Source organism: Solanum lycopersicum, chromosome 1 (genome assembly GCF_036512215.1).
Source record: "Solanum lycopersicum chromosome 1, SLM_r2.1".
Classification (NCBI taxonomy): Eukaryota; Viridiplantae; Streptophyta; class Magnoliopsida; order Solanales; family Solanaceae; genus Solanum; species Solanum lycopersicum.
Genome location: NC_090800.1, coordinates 91,239,802 through 91,256,393, shown reverse-complemented (window position 1 = coordinate 91,256,393; position 16,592 = coordinate 91,239,802). Strand labels below are relative to the sequence as shown.

Here is a 16,592-nt window from a genome sequence, read left to right as displayed (position 1 = left end):
CTAAATATCCTCAAATTCATATATTTTCTCTTTACCATTCCACCATTAATCACAATATTAATAAACATTTTTACCCATTAATCACAATATTCTTATTTTGAGTTGTTCTCTTCCTCTCAAATATAAACTCTGTCTCTATATAAAGACTTGTCTCACCATTCTCTCCAATAACCCAAACAACAAACAAGAAGAAGAACAAAAAAAAAAGATGACTTATTTCAGGCCTTTGTTCTTGTTTCTTCTTACATTTTTTGTCCTTTCATCTGCTCTTGACATGTCCATCATCAGTTACGATGAAAAGCATGCAGATTTAGGGGCAACAAATCATCGTACAGACGATGAAGTTAAGGGATTGTATGAATCTTGGATTGTTAAGCATGGAAAGAATTACAATGCCATAGGAGAAAAGGAAAAAAGATTTGAAATTTTTAAAGATAATTTAAGATTCATCGACGAGCAAAACGCTGAGACCAGACCGTATAAACTTGGGTTGAATCGATTTTCTGATCTTACCAACGATGAGTACCGTGCCCTGTTTGTAGGTGGACGGTTCGATAAAAAGACGAGGCTTTTGAAGAACCCTAAAAGCGAACGTTACGCTTTTAAGGCCGGCGAAAAGTTGCCGGAATCCGTTGATTGGAGACAGAAAGGCGCTGTTGCCCCTGTTAAAGACCAAGGCCAATGTGGTGAGTTTTTCTTTTTTTTTCTTTCTGTTGGAGGAAGATTACTTTCAATGGAGTGTTGACAAGAGTCTTATTTAGGTCAAAAGTTATTATTTGTATGTTGTGTTTGACCTATTTTGTCGAGTCTTCAAGTTGATTGCTGTATAATCTTTCTTTGATTATGGCGAAACTCATATATATGTTGATTGAGCATGTGAGATATCGTCGTTAGGACTGAAGTTGTATATTGTTAATTTGAAGGGAGTTGCTGGGCATTCTCTACGGTTGGTGCTGTTGAAGGAATAAATCAAATTGTAACCGGTGAATTAATTTCCCTCTCTGAACAAGAGCTTGTTGATTGTGACAAGAGCTATAACCAGGGTTGTAATGGCGGTCTCATGGACTACGCCTTCGAATTCATTAAAAACAATGGCGGCATTGACACTGAGGCTGACTACCCTTACCGTGCTAAAGATGGTACTTGTGATTCAAACAGGGTATGTTAGACCATACTTTCTAGAGAACATCCAAAATATTACTCATGTATAAGTTTTATGTACCAAGTAATTGATGGTCTGCTAACAAAATTGTTGTCATTCAGAAAAATGCTCGGGTTGTCTCCATCGACGGATATGAAGATGTTCCCATAAATGATGAGAAATCATTGATGAAGGCATTGTCAAATCAACCAGTTAGTGTTGCTATTGAAGCTGGTGGCAGAGCTTTCCAGCACTACTCTTCGGTATGAGAACAATTCTAAGACTAGTATTGTCTGTGCCTAAACCCATTGACTCTTTAAGTTTTGAATTAGTTCCTGCAATTATAGTATGCCTAATCTGCAATTACGGCTTCTAATGCCTTGTTTTTTCTACTAAAAAAAACTACCATACTCATTTACACTTTCTTTTCCTTTTCAAATCTTGAAGGGTGTTTTCACTGGATACTGCGGTACACAACTAGACCATGGTGTAGTTGCAATTGGCTATGGAACAGATAATGGTTCAGATTACTGGATTGTGAGGAATTCATGGGGTCCTAACTGGGGAGAAAGTGGATACATTAGGCTCGAGCGAAATTTAGCTAATAGCACTAGTGGAAAGTGTGGAATTGCAATGGAGCCCTCTTACCCTCTTAAGAATGGGGCAAATCCTCCTAATCCCGGTCCATCTCCTCCTAGTCCTGTAGCACCATCAACCGTTTGCGATGAGTACTATAGCTGCACCGCGGGCACTACTTGCTGCTGCATTTATAAGTATGGCGACTACTGTTTTGGCTGGGGATGTTGTCCTTATGAGTCTGCTACCTGCTGTGATGACAACAACAGCTGCTGTCCACATGATTATCCTGTCTGTGATGTTAATTCAGGCACTTGTCAAATGGTAAGATTTTCCTCCCCAAAATAGACGTTTGTTTTTTCGTTTCAAAAGTCAAGTATGATGAAAACATACATTTTCAAACAATAGTTGAAGTTCACATAGTTTGAATCTTGAGAAGCAAAAAACTACAAGTAATTTGAAACAGAAAGAGTAAGCTTTTACTGTTCAGGCTAGCTTGCGCTTACCTAGACAATTTCATTGAGTCGTTGACAAGAAATTATGCAACATTTTGTTATTCAGTTTCTGCAATAACTCTAACCTGATTTCATTAAATTTATTTGTTTGGCAGAGCAAGGATAGTCCATTGAGTGTAAAAGCATTGAAGAGAGGTCCTGCTACTGCTAGAGTAAACTGGTCAGGGATGAAATCTAACAGGAAAGTGAGTTATGATTGAGTAATTTAGCAACTGCAGGTGAAAAGGGCAAAAGGATCATCATGTTTAGAAGAGCTGTTCAATCTGTGGCCAATGGGCTGTTTCTGTTGTTGATTGGTTTAGTTAGTATTGTTCCTTTTTTTATTATTTGAGACAACTTTTACCCAGTGTAAATATTCATCTTTTAAATTCTTAATGAAAATTCTAAGTACCATAATGTTCTATTGCATATTACATCTTCAATCAGTCTAAATTTATTCCCATTTTGAACAGCATGTTATTTGGTTATGCACGTTAAATCATCAATTGACCTTAACATTATTCTTTTAAAATGTAAGCTGTATTTCGTGCTTTAAAAACTATATTTTAGAAAAAAGAAAAAAATAATACTGGGGAACAGGAAGGGATTGGCTCCCAACTTTATTTTCTTTAACTTATAAAAATATTTACTAGGTTAATAAACATTAACAATGTTAACCTAATTAATCATTCTTTCTGTTTATTTGTTCCTCTTCTTCGCTTTTCTTTTACATTTTAAGTAGTACTAGATTTTCTAATTCTATAACTTTTTAATATGGGGTTATCTACCTAGCTTAAAGGGGGGAAAAACACATTTAGATTGATTAAAGATTTAATGTGCTTTCCAAAGAAGCTATGTGCTCCGTTTGTTAAGAATGTTAAATTATCTTTCATTACTTATAAAGTTAAGTACTTGTTATAAAGAAACTATATTATTAATTTAATTTAATTAAATTTTTATCATGTTAAGTAGATAAGCTTTATAATAACTACAATTAGTAGCAATTAGCACGTATAACTAGAGGCATATCTAAGATCTCACAAGGAAGGCTACAATATTACGTAAAAAATATATTTAAGATACAAATTTTTTATTTGATTTTTACATTTTTAACACTAAATCGTTAAATTTTAAAAATTATAGGTGCAATATATATTATCTATTAGTTTTGAATTTTTAACATATATATTTAATTTAATTATGGGTTCACGTGAACCACATAAATCCCTCTAAATATGTCTTTGATAACTACGTATTTGTTTTTACTAAATCTTTTCTCTACCCACGTTAGAGAAACATCAATAGTGTTTTCATGATTATTGTTTCGAATATAGGTTGTTATTCTTCTATGATAATTCTTTTAGAAATATCCCTTTTAATTTATTTTTTTTAATAAAAAATGGTCAAAAATATTTTAAACTATCCGAAAATAGTTCATAATTTACCCTTAAACTATATTTCAATTTAAAATAACTATTTTTTCATCAAATTATTGAGTCAAAAATATTTTTTTTATTAAGAAAAGTTATTAAATGCAACATAAGTACCACATTATAACCAATAAAATTTCACTGCAACATAGACTCAAAGATTTATTTATTTTTAGTGATAAAAAAAGGATAATATTATCCGTAGTGAAGTGAAGAGTAAGATTTGGGAAAGAAATGCCAAATTTCAGAGACGTAATGACGGAGAAAAGAAAATAACTGAAAGTATAAGGATCTCTGGATAAATATTGCAACGTTCATTGGATTTGTTTCGATCTGAAAAAGAGAGAGACAAATAAGCATACAAGTCGGAGACTCAAACCGCCGCCGTTCTAAACTCACCGCCGCCGTTGCCTCCGATTCTTAACTATTTAGTTTCGCTGTCAGACAAGTTGGTGATAAAAATACGACACCGTCGAAAACCTTCTCCAGTCACACACCGCCGTCGCTGTTGGCTCTGATTCCAAGCTGTTCCACTTCTCCTTGCTGCCGTCTGTTTTGAGTTAAGCATATACATGTGCGTTATTGAATGTTTAATTTGTTACTCAGCACTTTTCAATTCGTTGAATATTGCGGATCGGTGAATTAGTTTGTCCAAATTGATGGATGAAAGTTAATTTTGGAATTTTCGCTAGTTGACTTAATAGTAGTTTCCAGATCACTGTTTATTTCCCTTTATGGCAATGAAGTAGTTCTGGTACTAATTGTATAGATAATTCTCATTTACGTCAATGAAGTGGTTGAGAGCATGAGGCCTTAGGTTCAAGACAAAAACACTAGGTGATTCTTCCCAGAGTTACCTGTTTACTGGTGGGAAGGAGGTGGTGGGTATCCCGTAGAATTAGTCTGAGGTATGTGAAAAAGGCAAAACGATTTGTTTGCTTATTTATATACCTTAGCACTAAGAGAAAGGTTTTCTTGAATGGCCCATTGTCGGACAATCACGCTGTCAAAGATCACTGACCTAAACACTTGTATAATTGCACAGCAAGGGGTTTATTGAGCAATGCGTCTTTGTTCATGTGTGGTCAGGGAACTCTGCGTTTAACATGAATTTGAGGTATATGATGGAAGGGGAATGGATTGTTGGGCCTGGAACTTGAGTGGTGATTTAGGGAAAGAGTGCCCACGAGAGAAGATTTCATTTGCTTGACAAAGATATTAAGTTTATCAGATGTAAATAAATCAGGGTTACATGGAATTATCCAGATTTTGAGAATGCAGGGATAAAGGAATAGTTTGGCCCTTGGGGAATTCTCGGTTAACAAAAAAAAAAGAAAGGAAGAGAAGGAATAGAGTAAAAGTAATGAGAAATATGCATGCAAAGTAAAATTCTGTGAAGATAGTCATTTCAGATTTTTTAATTTTCCTTGGGACAGTTGAGTATTACAATCTTATTACTGAACATAAAAAATAATGTAAGTTCGTGCGAAGTACAAAGTTTTTCTTTTCAATGGAGAGGATAAATAGAGTGAAATTTTTGAGTTATCATCTAAGATGACTTATTACTGTGTTAAGTGAATTACTAGATTGCTGATGAGATCAACTCAATTTCCAACCTTAATCTTTATCATTGTAGATTTCCACTGTGCTAGTATATGCAGGCGTACATACCACCAACCACACACTAGCACATGTGGAGATGGGCATGCCGCATGAGCACAGATATATGTTCCTGATACGCATAGATGTATTGGTGTAGGAAAGAATGCAGTGTGTTGCGATAGCTGGCTTGATTTTTTGAATGTTCAATGTAATATATATTCTTATGAAAATGTAAGGCCTCAATGGCGTTTGATAAATGTATATTGATTCACTAAAAAATGTGCACATTCATAAATGTTTGTATCATGTAATGTGTATCAACATGGGAATTTTTTCTATGCAGCTTCTTGATGAACCCCGCTTAAGCTGTGAGATATTCCAGTCCATGTTTACTGATATTCTGTCATTGCAGTGAAGAAATTTGGCCCAGTATAATGGATTCTGGATCTGCTGATGTATCAAATTCACAACCTGTTACAACATCAAGTGCAGCAAGGTCTACTGCAGTGGAGTCTGCACCAGTTCAGTCAACAGAAGAGGCGCCTTCAAAGATCTCTACTTCAGGCATCTCGTCATGGGCCAAAAATTTAAAAATTCCACAACCGTTCACTGGGTCCCAAGATGAACAATCATCAGGAAATGCTCCCAAATCAACCTTTGCCCGTTTAACTGGTGGGCTTGGAATGCGTCTGTCCCCTAAATCTCCTACATCTCCTACAGACGAACATGTTGATGGAACATCAACATCGCCAACCAGTTTATTTGGAACATTCACCAAAGGATTGGTTGACTCTTCAAAGAATGCAGTGAAGGCTGTACAGGTTAAAGCTCGACATGTTGTATCCCAGAATAAGAGAAGATATCAGGTAAAAAAAATATGTTGATGGCTCAAGTATTCTCTACTCATTCTTATATTTTTTCCATATGAGGAGATCATCGATTATTGAAACACTTTAATGTTGTTGTTTGCCTCTCTTCCTACTATGAAGAACCATCGTGGTTTGTATTCTTAATAAGTTGATTGGTTCAGTTCTACCAAACTGGTTTAAACGTTTCAGTTTCTTGTATTTTCATCCTCTTATCTTAATCAACTTGCACCTGTATTACGGAGTTCGAACAAAATGTTTTAAATACTTATTTCATGCCTCACTATGTGAGAGTTGATACACTGCTCTTTGGGTTGTTGGAAGTTCGATGCAGCCTGCATTGGCATGGGCATGAGTTGCTTCTTAAAGAATGTGTAATTCCATTGTAGACGATTTTCTACTTTGTTATACTTAGAAGGAATCATGTTGAGCTTCCTTTTATTTGCAAGGCATCTTTATGTAGCTTGTAGTTAAAAGTTAAAACACTGCCAGCACTGTAATAGGATAATGCATATCTATGCAAGATTCAAGAATTAGGATCCACTAACTCCATTCGTTTATGACTCTGTGATGCATCACATCTTTCTTGGTCTCCAATTGTAGGGATCATCAATGTTGTTATATGCCTTCGTCTGAACTATTGACAGTGTGATGTTGTCCTCGAGGTGGATGATAGGTAGTAAGAAGAATTGTTACTCTTAATTCAAATGGTCTGTACTATTAAAAATATAACAATATTCTAGTGCCAACACGATGGGTTACCTGGAATACGGTGATCACTTCCATTAAAGCAGCAAGACAGTAAGATATGTTCATTGACTATTTCAAGAAAAAAAGATATGTTCATTGAAATTAAAAGGACTTGCTTACCTTCCATGTTCATGGTACCATTGAATCCTCTAGGGATAGAACTTTGTCGGTGGGAGCTGGTATGCATCTTGATCTGTGCTACAAATATTTTTTTTTCTTTCTTTATCATTTTGATTCTTGTGAGAAGTTTTCTTGCACACCTTAAAGCATCTTGCATATCACACATATTTTTATGAAAAAACATTTCTATCTTCATGTATTGACGTGGCAGTATCCTTTTACTAGGAAGGAGGATTTGATTTAGACTTGACCTACATAACAGAGAATATAATTGCCATGGGATTCCCTGCTGGTGACATGAGCTCTGGCCTTTTTGGCTATGTTGAGGTCAGGAAGCCTTATTCTTCATTGCTTGAAGTCAAATAATTATCATGGTATGTGGTTATCCCTAGTTTGATTACATGGAATTTGATATTCAGGGGTTCTACAGAAACCACATGGAAGAAGTAATTAAATTCTTTGAAACTCATCATAAGGTAATAACTTCGAGATCTCGTGTAAAGTCTATTTCATTTCATTTGGGCCAGTCACTGAAAATCTACTTATCCTTCTATTTTATTGCTACATTTACTCTGTACTCATCACTTTGATGTTGCAGGATAAATACAAAGTATACAATCTTTGTGCTGAAAGACTGTATGATGCTTCCCTATTCGAGGGGAAGGTGTGTTTCCATTTTTTATTTTTTCCTGTTCATTTCCCTTACTTTCATTTCTATGTTGCACCTAATTTGGTAAACATAGAGCCTACCTTTGTTCTCCTTGAATGCTATAGTGAAGATTATTATAACTTTTATGAGGAAGACGAGAATTATATTTTTTTTGTGGAAGATGATTTTTTTTTTTTTTTGAGGAAGATGAGAATTATAAATTAGTTCACTCCAGTTGCATAAGCAACCATTCTAATTAACACATTTTCTGTGGTTCAAGGAGTTCCAAAATGTTTCACACTCTGCCGTAAAATGATATAAACAACTCGAATTCTGCTTAAAACATGAACCCTATTATTTTAACTCGTAGGTACAACCAAACAGCTAATGTCCCTTTTTTTTTGGGGGGGGGAGGTGGGGGGTGCTACAATATGACATGCAATTCTGCGCCTTATTTTCAATTAGATTGTGTGATATGGAAGGGAGATAATTGAGGGATTGCATGATGGTGGTGAGCTTATTAATTTTTTTGTACATGTTCGAGATCATTAAGGTCACCATTTTTAATGGCTATTCCTAACTTTAATAATCAGATTTTGATAAATGATGCACCTATTTTTTGTGTCTCTTGGGATTAGAACCTAAGAATACCCACTCTATTGACCACTAGGTGAAATCTTTCAATGTGTTCTAGCCTTGGTGGACAGAGTTGCGTGGTACCTGTTGCTGGTGGAAAGTGGGAGGTATCTCGTGGAATTAGTTGAGGTGCACATGGAAGCTACCCCTGACACCACGGTTATCAAATTAAAAATAAAGTACATGATATTTGATAACTAGATAGCAACAAAGCCAACATAAACACAGTGGAACGTTAGGGAGGTTGCTATGCTGGTAGATAATGCAATTCTTTGCAACGTCTACTAAAATCTTTCCGCTAAAAGACTTCTATTGTTTAGTGTTCAAACTTCTGAAAGACCAAACACTTTTTAAGTACTCTTGATTTTAGGTAATTCCTGAAATTTATCTACAGATAGATGAAGACTTGAGCCCCTTATTGTTAGTCTGAATTTGATGCAAGTTGGTAAACACAACTGTCATTTTTTTAAAATGAGGTATAATGTATAGCTTCTGGAAAGGTGCTTAGTATTGTTTACAAGAATTGGGTAAACAGTCAAAGTAGGCCCACCAAACTATGCCAGACTGAAACAGTCAGTGTGGTTTCCAGTTTTTGTCATTTCAAGAGTTAGAAATTGGTGACCCATTTGAGCAAACCACAACTGATTAAACCAACAAAAACCTCACTCCCATAACTGTTTAATGCTGACTCCGAAGTTTCTTGATTCATTTTTCTGTTCATGACTGTGATACAGGTTGCTAGTTTCCCATTTGATGATCACAACTGCCCTCCTATTCAACTCATTATATCATTTTGTCAAAGTGCATACTCATGGTTGAAGGAGGATATCGAAAATGTTGTGGTTGTGCATTGTAAGGCGGGAATGGCAAGAACTGGTTTAATGATCTCTAGTCTTCTTCTATACTTGAAGGTAGGGCTTGTTCTTTTTTTTCCGGTTCATTTGCTTCGTATTATCAGATATTATGGAGTCTTACTTTCAGATTTAAGACACTTAAGTCAATGGTCTTCTTGCAGTTCTTTCCTACAGCAGAGGAGTCTATGGATTACTACAATCAAAAGAGATGCGTAGACGGAAAAGGACTAGTGCTGCCGAGCCAGATTGTATGTTAAAATATTACTCTCTTTAAATCTCCACTCCTCCAATAGTGAACTGACAAGTGTAGTGCCTTTTTGTTTCTAGAGATATGTCAAGTATTTCGAACGCATCTTAATGTACTTTAATGGAGAAAACCAGCCTGGACGCAGGTAAATCCGTTGATCCTTCTTATTTCAAATGCACCTTCAGATTTTCACTATGTTATAATTACAAGAGGAGAGAAGTAACAAGAAAAGATCTAAGTGTAGTCCTTGTCAATGGCGTTCTTACAGGTGCATGCTCAGAGGATTTCGCCTGCATAGGTGCCCTTATTGGATAAGACCTTCTATCACTGTATCTGATCATAATGGTAACTTACATCCTTTTTCTAGATTATTATATTGAAATTATACTCCTAGAAAAAGACAGTCATGCTTAATGTCAATTCAGTAGATGATCTATCATCTGCTGTTGTTAATCGGACATAATTGTAACAAGTTAATTTGGCATTGAATAACCGATATCCTTATTGGAGTCAGAAAAGGCTGGCTAAACAAGTTGTTAGATTGCCTACGTGTTACAAAGGTGTGCCTTGCAGAATTTTCCCATCTTGTGCTAATAGTTGTGGAGTTTTATTTGCAATCCCTTCTTACATTATAGACTCTTCTGTGTGTTTCCTTTATGATGGTTTCTCATTGGTGGATATCTGCAGGTGTGCTCTTTTCATCCAAAAAACATCCAAGAACCAAGGATCTATCGGTAGGTTTAATTAATGTGTCATGTCATGCTGTGACACATTCATAAACTACTAAAGAATTTATATCATCCATATTAGTATTGGATTCTTAATGAGGAGTTGAACCTGCAGTTTTAAGTTCTGATATGAGGAGGTAGTAGTGTAGCTTGTTTCTCTTTTTCATGTACATCTGTATACTTAAGGAGGTTTAAAAGTAAGCCTTATACTTTATACTTCTTTATTTGTTGTGCTCAAAAGTTCGTCCTGACAATGGTATCACATATATTTATAATTGTTCAAAGCTCATACTCTTAGTTTCTCTCATTATAGTTGTTATAATGTTTTTCTCTGCAGCCTGAGGATTTTTGGTTCAATGCACCAAAGAAAGGGGTAGTGGTTTTTGCTCTTCCAGGCGAGCCTGGCCTTGCAGAATTAGCTGGGGATTTCAAAATTCATTTTCATGACCGTCAAGGAGACTTTTACTGGTAAATTCACTAATATGAAGAGTTTGAAGGAAAATTGTTTACTTTTGTGTTTCATGGACCACCAAGTTGTATACAAATTCCTTTGACCCTTAAATGTCTATTGTATCCCGTGGCGACTTTGATACTTGTAAAAGGCTATGCTATTACCAGATCTCCCTTTCTTGTCCTATGTATAATGCACTATAGATTACTGAATTACATCCTTTATGCCTCTTGGAGATACTATGAATGAAATCGTTCTGTACAAATTTTACTGTATGTTGTCTTTTCCTATCAGTCCAACTTGTTAGCTATGGTTTCATTAATTTTCTTCTACTAGTACTCCCATAATGGAATAAAGTACTTATCTGTCAAAAGATAGTATACTATTTACATATAGATGGATGAGTCAAGGGTATATTATTTATGTTAATGAATTAGGGCTGTGGAATTAAATTTGAAGTTTCCAAGTCCTATATTTGTGACCCTGACAGTCCATATTAGTCGGAATCCCAAATTTTCTAGCTTAGATATATTGGTGCTTGTATGCACCTTTAAGCGGTAAACTTAACTTGCAATTTGAAGCGGAAAAATATAATCTGAATGGGGTTTAGGGGAAAACTACGACATCACTCATCAACAGAAGCTTATTGTACTTCCACAGTAGGAGAAAAGGGAAAACAGAGATTTGTCGGTACATTTATGTGAAGCCTCTGTTTGATTTACTAGATTAGATAGATCCCCACTGCTTAGGAAGAAACAGGAGGAAGCAAAGGCTCCTATTTTAAAACTCATATCTGTCTTTTGATCTTTCAGTTGGTTGAATACAACAATGATAGAGAACAGGAAAGTCCTGATGACAAGTGATCTCGATGGTTTTGACAAGGTAATTTCTTATTGATTGAGTATGCTGTCTTCATTTCGTGACTTTTATATGATGGCCTTATTGTGCAGAGAAAGTTACCTTCACCTGGTTTCCAAGTGGAAGTAGTCCTTGCGGACTATGATGCTGCCCTTCCTGCTCGACCCCAATCAGAAACTGCCACCAAAGAATCAGCTGACAGTTCAAGTGCTAATCCTGCCCCCGTGTCTAATCCTACCTCAGGCAGTGAGCCTGCTGACGGAACTAACGTGAACCAACAACCTGGGAACAATGACAAGGACGATGTGTTCTCAGACAATGAATCTGAGGAACCTGGAATGTCAAAAGCTAGACAATCTAAAGCTGCTTCTGAAGTTAGCGCTCCCGCAGATGCAAAAAACCCTGGATCAAGGAACAAGGACGATTCAGATAAAATATCAAGCTTGACACATAAGACAGAACAAGTCTCATTGGGAGACACAAGCTCTGTACACAGTGAGCCCAAAAAAGATGCCTCAGTCGGAACTGCGTCTAGTGTTGATGTGTCCAATCCGGTTGGAGGAGTGAGTGATTTCAAGGTCATGGCAGCTGACGCATCTGTTTTCTCATTTGGTGATGAAGAAGATTATGAAAGTGACTAAAGAGGTCTGGTGTGCAAATTCATGAAGATGTACATAATAGCTTGCGGTTGCTAGGGTCTAGCTTGTTGAATTCTGTTCATTTTATTATGTTGTCATTCTACTTGTTCATGGCTTGCCATTTGATTATCAGTTTCGTAAAGCTATGCCGTAGATTACCTTGGGTTGAAATTGTGCTAAATTTGCATTACTACTGTTCTGGAAGTTTTTATAGAACATATGCAATGTACTTTACACTGCTTTCCATGAGTCAAAAACTGTGGCTTCCTTTACTGCAAGGCAGTGGAGGTGTTATCAAAAGACATTTGATTAAACTATGTTGGCTGAAAAACTGGCAAACTGGTGCTTTAATTTGTATATTCTCACAGGCACAGCCATGAAAAAAGTGAGCCCAAATAAGCACATGATGTACAGCTCATAAATGTGATCTTCATGTATTTGCCAATAATTCATTATCAATCAATGACTTCCCCAAACTCTGCCAACCTTGACTTGTGTTGGCCTTTCCCTGCCATGACCAAAAACAGAAAGCATTTTGTTTCCTCTAGTTGAACCCTAATTATATTTACCGAACAGACAGGTTATGACTTATGAGGAAGGGTTTTTTTTTTCAAGAAGAAGAGTGTCATTGATCGCTACTCCGTTAGATAAGTTGAAAATTATAGATGTTGGACAGAGAGATGATGAAATGGTCTAATTGATTTTTTAAAAAAGGTAAACACAAAACTAGTACTTGTACCTTTTCTAATTTATTTTATTCTTATTACGTCATATGGTAGGATGTTGTAAGGATTGAGTGTTCTTTTTATTTTAAAATAAAAATAATTTTTTTATTTTTGTTAAACGTTTCTCGGCTAGAAAATTATCTTACCATATACTAGCAGTTTTTTGAAAAAATTGGACTATATACATGTCCTTAATTATTTCTTCACCTTTTAAATTGACATACTTGTTAAAAATACAATTTTGCCCGTATTAATTATGAAATAGACGAATTAAAATTATGTGATTTTAAAAAAATTCTATTTTTTATAATATTTAATGAAAGGTCCTTTTAATTTATCAAAATAAATAAGTAATTAATTAAGAATTTTTAAGTATGCTCGGATACAGAATTAAAAGAAAATTTGCTTGTTAATTAAGTGTCGTGTCACGCCACGCGGCTAGACGATTAAAAGACTTTGTGCCCGTTTTTTCAATTTCGTTGTCCGTGTTTTTGTCATCTCCGCCGCCTTAAACAAATTCTATATAAGCCCCTCCTCGGTTAAACTTAGATACTAATTTTCTGTCAAAAATCAGTTGAAAAAAAAGTGAGAACATTTTCCTTCAATTTTTCTTGATTGGAAAATTAAAAAGAAGTTAAATTCTTGCTACTCCCATGTCAATGATATCTGGCATCCAAGGCCAACTTCTTGAAATCACAGGTATTTTAAAGATTTTCTTGAATTTCCCTTTATATAGAACTTCTTTTTTTATTGATTTTGTATTCGGAAAAATCTCGCAGTGGTTTCTTGCAATAAATTAAAGGACACTGAATGGATTTCAAGACAAGATCCCTATGTTTGTCTTGAATATGGTAGCACCAAATTTCGAACTCGTACTTGTACAGGTGAATATTTTTTTTTTGTTTTTCAAATTAATTTCATGTAGTAATTGTTTCTCCTTTTGTATTATTGATTTGTTGTGGAATAATTATTATACGTAGATGGTGGCAAAAACCCCACATTTCAAGAGAAATTCGTGTTTACCCTTATTGAAGGATTGCAAGAGATTAATGTTGTCGTCTGGAATAGCAATACCCTTACTTATGATGATTTTATCGGAAGCGGAAAGTAATTTTCTTTCTTTTATCTGTTCTGTTCATTTTATTTTTTTTTTGTGTGTGTTTGTGTACTAATCTTTGATCGATTTTCTAAATCTAGGATTCAACTACAGAAAGTTCTATCAATGGGATATGATGATACTGCTTGGCCAATCCAGACCAAGACTGGCAGGTAAATTTATAAGATTTTTAAATGTAATAAGAGGAAGAATACATGTATAACAATGAAAACTTTATTGTCAACAAAACGTATACCGAACGAGATGCATAACTTAAAACAGAAAAGAACAAACCCCAGAACACCTACATTCTTAGTTATGGGTGAACAAAAGATATTTAGTCGAACAATGGAAGATTGTACAAGCACTTGCATTTCAGTGATTGGGATAAGTATCATCAAGTGATTGAGAAATTTTGGAGGATCTAGGACCACTGATGTAGTTGCTTTTAAACAAATATGAGAATCATTTGTTGGTACTACGCCCAAGGAAATACTTATCTAATTAAAGACTTGGAGAAAATAATTTGATCAGTCATGCTGTTTGCCTATCTCAGATGATTAACTCACTCTTAGTATTAAGCTTTTTCAAGTACTGCAAGATTGGAGTGGGTTAAGTTAGTTGATTGCAATCTATGATAGTCGTCATTCTTCTCGTTTTTCTTTTATATGTAGTTCTAAAGCTGACTTTATTGGTTGGTAAGGATTTAAGGAAGATATGATTAAACCTCCTTAAAAGGATATAAGAGGTTGACTGTTTTATCTTAATTTTAGTTATCCCCTCTTATCATGCGAAGTATTTGACTAAAAGCCAGACATGATAGTTTATCTTAAGCTTGGGGAAAGGATGAACTTCAAGTCAGGTGCAGAGTTGTGGCGTATAGCTGAGATTTGATATTTTTAGATTGTTGGAAAGAAATCTTAGTTGTTTGTTAGGCCTTCTAACATTTGAGGTGAAGTCAACCCGAGAGATAAACTTTTTCGGTGATCCATGGGACAATGGTGAAGGGAGTGTATGGAGGTGGGTTGGTTTACTGTATCTTTGATGGATTCATGGAAATTAAATTCTACTTTTCCTTTTATGGAGTATGTATTTCAGTATAATTGACGAAGAGAGTTGTTACTCTGTATAATTAACAGAGACATATTCTTTTAGGGAGTGCTTGTCTGTCTTGTGAGAAGAGAAGTAAAATGAGTTAATAGTTATTGTAAAGGATAAAAGCAGAAAAAGAGAGTTCTCCCTGGATAATCTTGTGTCTCACTTCTTGTAGTTCAGATTTTGGACACTTATTTAGCTATTGAGGTACATGAAATTATGCCTGAAATTTCGTTCATGACTACAAACCTTGTGATTAATAGAAACCACTATGTCAGTCTTTGTAACTATGTATAAAAGCAATTAATTTATCTTTCATATTCTCTAAATCTATCTGTTGTGTTCTATTTGCGGGGATGTTCTATTGGTCATTTTGTTTTGGCTATCGGAGCTGTGATTAATTTAAGTCTCATCACTATACTGGAAAGATATATAAGGATTTGACGGATAGGAACTTGTTCTTTCTTTTACAGGCATGCGGGAGAAGTTCGGCTCATAATGTTCTATGCTAATGCCAATGTAAGTAGTACTATCATCTATAGCACCTCCACCCTTTCTCGTTCTGATCCTGGGAGGAGATCAAATCTATCTTATATATCCTTGACATATTTTCTCTTTAAATTTCCAGAAGCCGGCAACAAGTTACGCTCCATCATACACTGCACCACAGCCGCATACGCCTATGTACTCTGCTCCATCATACGCAGCACCAGCAGCAGCTTATCAAACACTGTCTCCATATCCCGCGTACCCACCTCATTCAGCAGCATATCCACCAACACCTTATCCTCCTCCTCAAACAACTGCTTACACTCCAGTCTATCCACCGCCTTCAGCATATCCTCCCATTTCGTATCCACCACATTCAGCGTATCCTCCCGCGTCTTATCCACCACCAACACAGGACTATTCTTATTCTCCAGGTTAGTATGCTTGTAATATGTAGTATTTTCTTCTTTTCCTCTTTCCTAACTTCTCCATAAGGGCTGTCTCTTCAACCTTCACAACTTTTTATCAGGTCCATATCCTCCGCGACCTTACTGAGGCCATCTTCTTACATGCTTGGGTGAAGAATGTGCATATAAGTTTATGGAAAAAGAGGAAAGAATTGTGCATACAGATTTTCACTGAACAGTTTTGCTTAGGCATCTTTGTGTTTGTAAATAATTGAAAAATACAAGGGTTGGATGACTTGTTTGTGATTGTTTGTGCTAAACTGTTCCATACAATCTTAAGAAAGAAATATTAGTTTTGTTGGCTGTTGTTTGTCGTCTGTAGGATATAAGGAAATCCTAATCGCGTTTGATGATCGGAAAGAGGCCTTGCAGGAGAGTATTCTATATGCGTTTGAATCAACAAGTTGAGAGCGACTGTATGAATGTATGAATACAATATGAACAATTATTCTTCATTTTTAAACAAGTTGTGATCGGCTATATGAATTTATGTTTATTTCAGTGGACAAAGGGTACGTAGTCGTGTCACATCAGGTTGAATTTTGCAATAATCTATATGAATGGACATATGAACAAGAAAAACTCAATTGGTCGTTTTGACCATGTGATTAAGCCACTAAATCTCAAAAAGTTTTTTCTACTCATATAAGATTCAACGTTTCACTGTGTAAAGTTTATGA

General features: G+C 35.5%; 3 protein-coding genes across 8 annotated transcripts; all 3 read left to right on the top strand.

Moving 5' to 3' along the window:
- Positions 1–27: 27 nt before the first annotated feature.
- On the top strand, positions 28–2,640 carry LOC101256135 (cysteine proteinase mucunain-like). Its single transcript, XM_004230704.5, has 5 exons — positions 28–686; positions 924–1,159; positions 1,264–1,404; positions 1,589–2,041; positions 2,328–2,640. The coding sequence occupies exons 1-5, from the start codon at positions 209–211 to the stop codon at positions 2,430–2,432; spliced, it is 1,413 nt and encodes a 470-aa protein (XP_004230752.1). The 5' UTR covers positions 28–208; the 3' UTR covers positions 2,433–2,640.
- Positions 2,641–3,770: 1,130 nt separating this feature from the next.
- LOC101255438 (phosphatidylinositol 3,4,5-trisphosphate 3-phosphatase and protein-tyrosine-phosphatase PTEN2A) lies at positions 3,771–12,354 on the top strand. 6 transcript variants are annotated; one of them, XM_010316917.3, is made up of 14 exons: positions 3,806–4,215; positions 5,278–5,474; positions 5,587–6,109; positions 7,205–7,306; positions 7,399–7,455; positions 7,578–7,643; positions 8,999–9,175; positions 9,280–9,366; positions 9,446–9,510; positions 9,634–9,710; positions 10,053–10,099; positions 10,431–10,561; positions 11,357–11,426; positions 11,495–12,354. In XM_010316917.3, the coding sequence occupies exons 3-14, from the start codon at positions 5,678–5,680 to the stop codon at positions 12,041–12,043; spliced, it is 1,860 nt and encodes a 619-aa protein (XP_010315219.1). In that variant the 5' UTR covers positions 3,806–4,215; positions 5,278–5,474; positions 5,587–5,677; the 3' UTR covers positions 12,044–12,354. The 6 variants fall into 6 exon arrangements, with proteins under 6 accessions (XP_004230750.1, XP_010315220.1, XP_010315217.1 ...); XM_069292945.1 differs by having other exon boundaries at positions 3,833–4,200; XM_004230702.5 differs by lacking the exon at positions 5,278–5,474 and having other exon boundaries at positions 3,771–4,215.
- Positions 12,355–13,243: 889 nt separating this feature from the next.
- On the top strand, positions 13,244–16,378 carry LOC101254948 (elicitor-responsive protein 1). The gene is made up of 7 exons (XM_004230700.5): positions 13,244–13,464; positions 13,545–13,649; positions 13,746–13,872; positions 13,963–14,034; positions 15,430–15,475; positions 15,585–15,879; positions 15,975–16,378. The coding sequence occupies exons 1-7, from the start codon at positions 13,419–13,421 to the stop codon at positions 15,998–16,000; spliced, it is 717 nt and encodes a 238-aa protein (XP_004230748.1). The 5' UTR covers positions 13,244–13,418; the 3' UTR covers positions 16,001–16,378.
- Positions 16,379–16,592: the final 214 nt, after the last annotated feature.

What these genes read in the sequence shown, in the direction of transcription:
- LOC101256135 (XM_004230704.5), top strand. Translation starts at nt 209, where the DNA reads ATGACTTATTTCAGGCCTTTGTTCTTGTTTCTTCTTACATTTTTTGTC. An exon ending in TAAAGACCAAGGCCAATGTG is followed by an intron (nt 687 to 923) that starts GTGAGTTTTTCT and finishes GTTAATTTGAAG; the next exon opens with GGAGTTGCTGGGCATTCTCT. An exon ending in CTTTCCAGCACTACTCTTCG is followed by an intron (nt 1,405 to 1,588) that starts GTATGAGAACAA and finishes CAAATCTTGAAG; the next exon opens with GGTGTTTTCACTGGATACTG.
- LOC101254948 (XM_004230700.5), top strand. Translation starts at nt 13,419, where the DNA reads ATGTCAATGATATCTGGCATCCAAGGCCAACTTCTTGAAATCACAG. An exon ending in TCGAACTCGTACTTGTACAG is followed by an intron (nt 13,650 to 13,745) that starts GTGAATATTTTT and finishes TATTATACGTAG; the next exon opens with ATGGTGGCAAAAACCCCACA. An exon ending in ATCCAGACCAAGACTGGCAG is followed by an intron (nt 14,035 to 15,429) that starts GTAAATTTATAA and finishes TTTCTTTTACAG; the next exon opens with GCATGCGGGAGAAGTTCGGC.
- LOC101255438 (XM_004230702.5), top strand. Translation starts at nt 5,678, where the DNA reads ATGGATTCTGGATCTGCTGATGTATCAAATTCACAACCTGTTACAACA. An exon ending in CTTCCCTATTCGAGGGGAAG is followed by an intron (nt 7,644 to 8,998) that starts GTGTGTTTCCAT and finishes ACTGTGATACAG; the next exon opens with GTTGCTAGTTTCCCATTTGA. An exon ending in GAAAACCAGCCTGGACGCAG is followed by an intron (nt 9,511 to 9,633) that starts GTAAATCCGTTG and finishes GCGTTCTTACAG; the next exon opens with GTGCATGCTCAGAGGATTTC.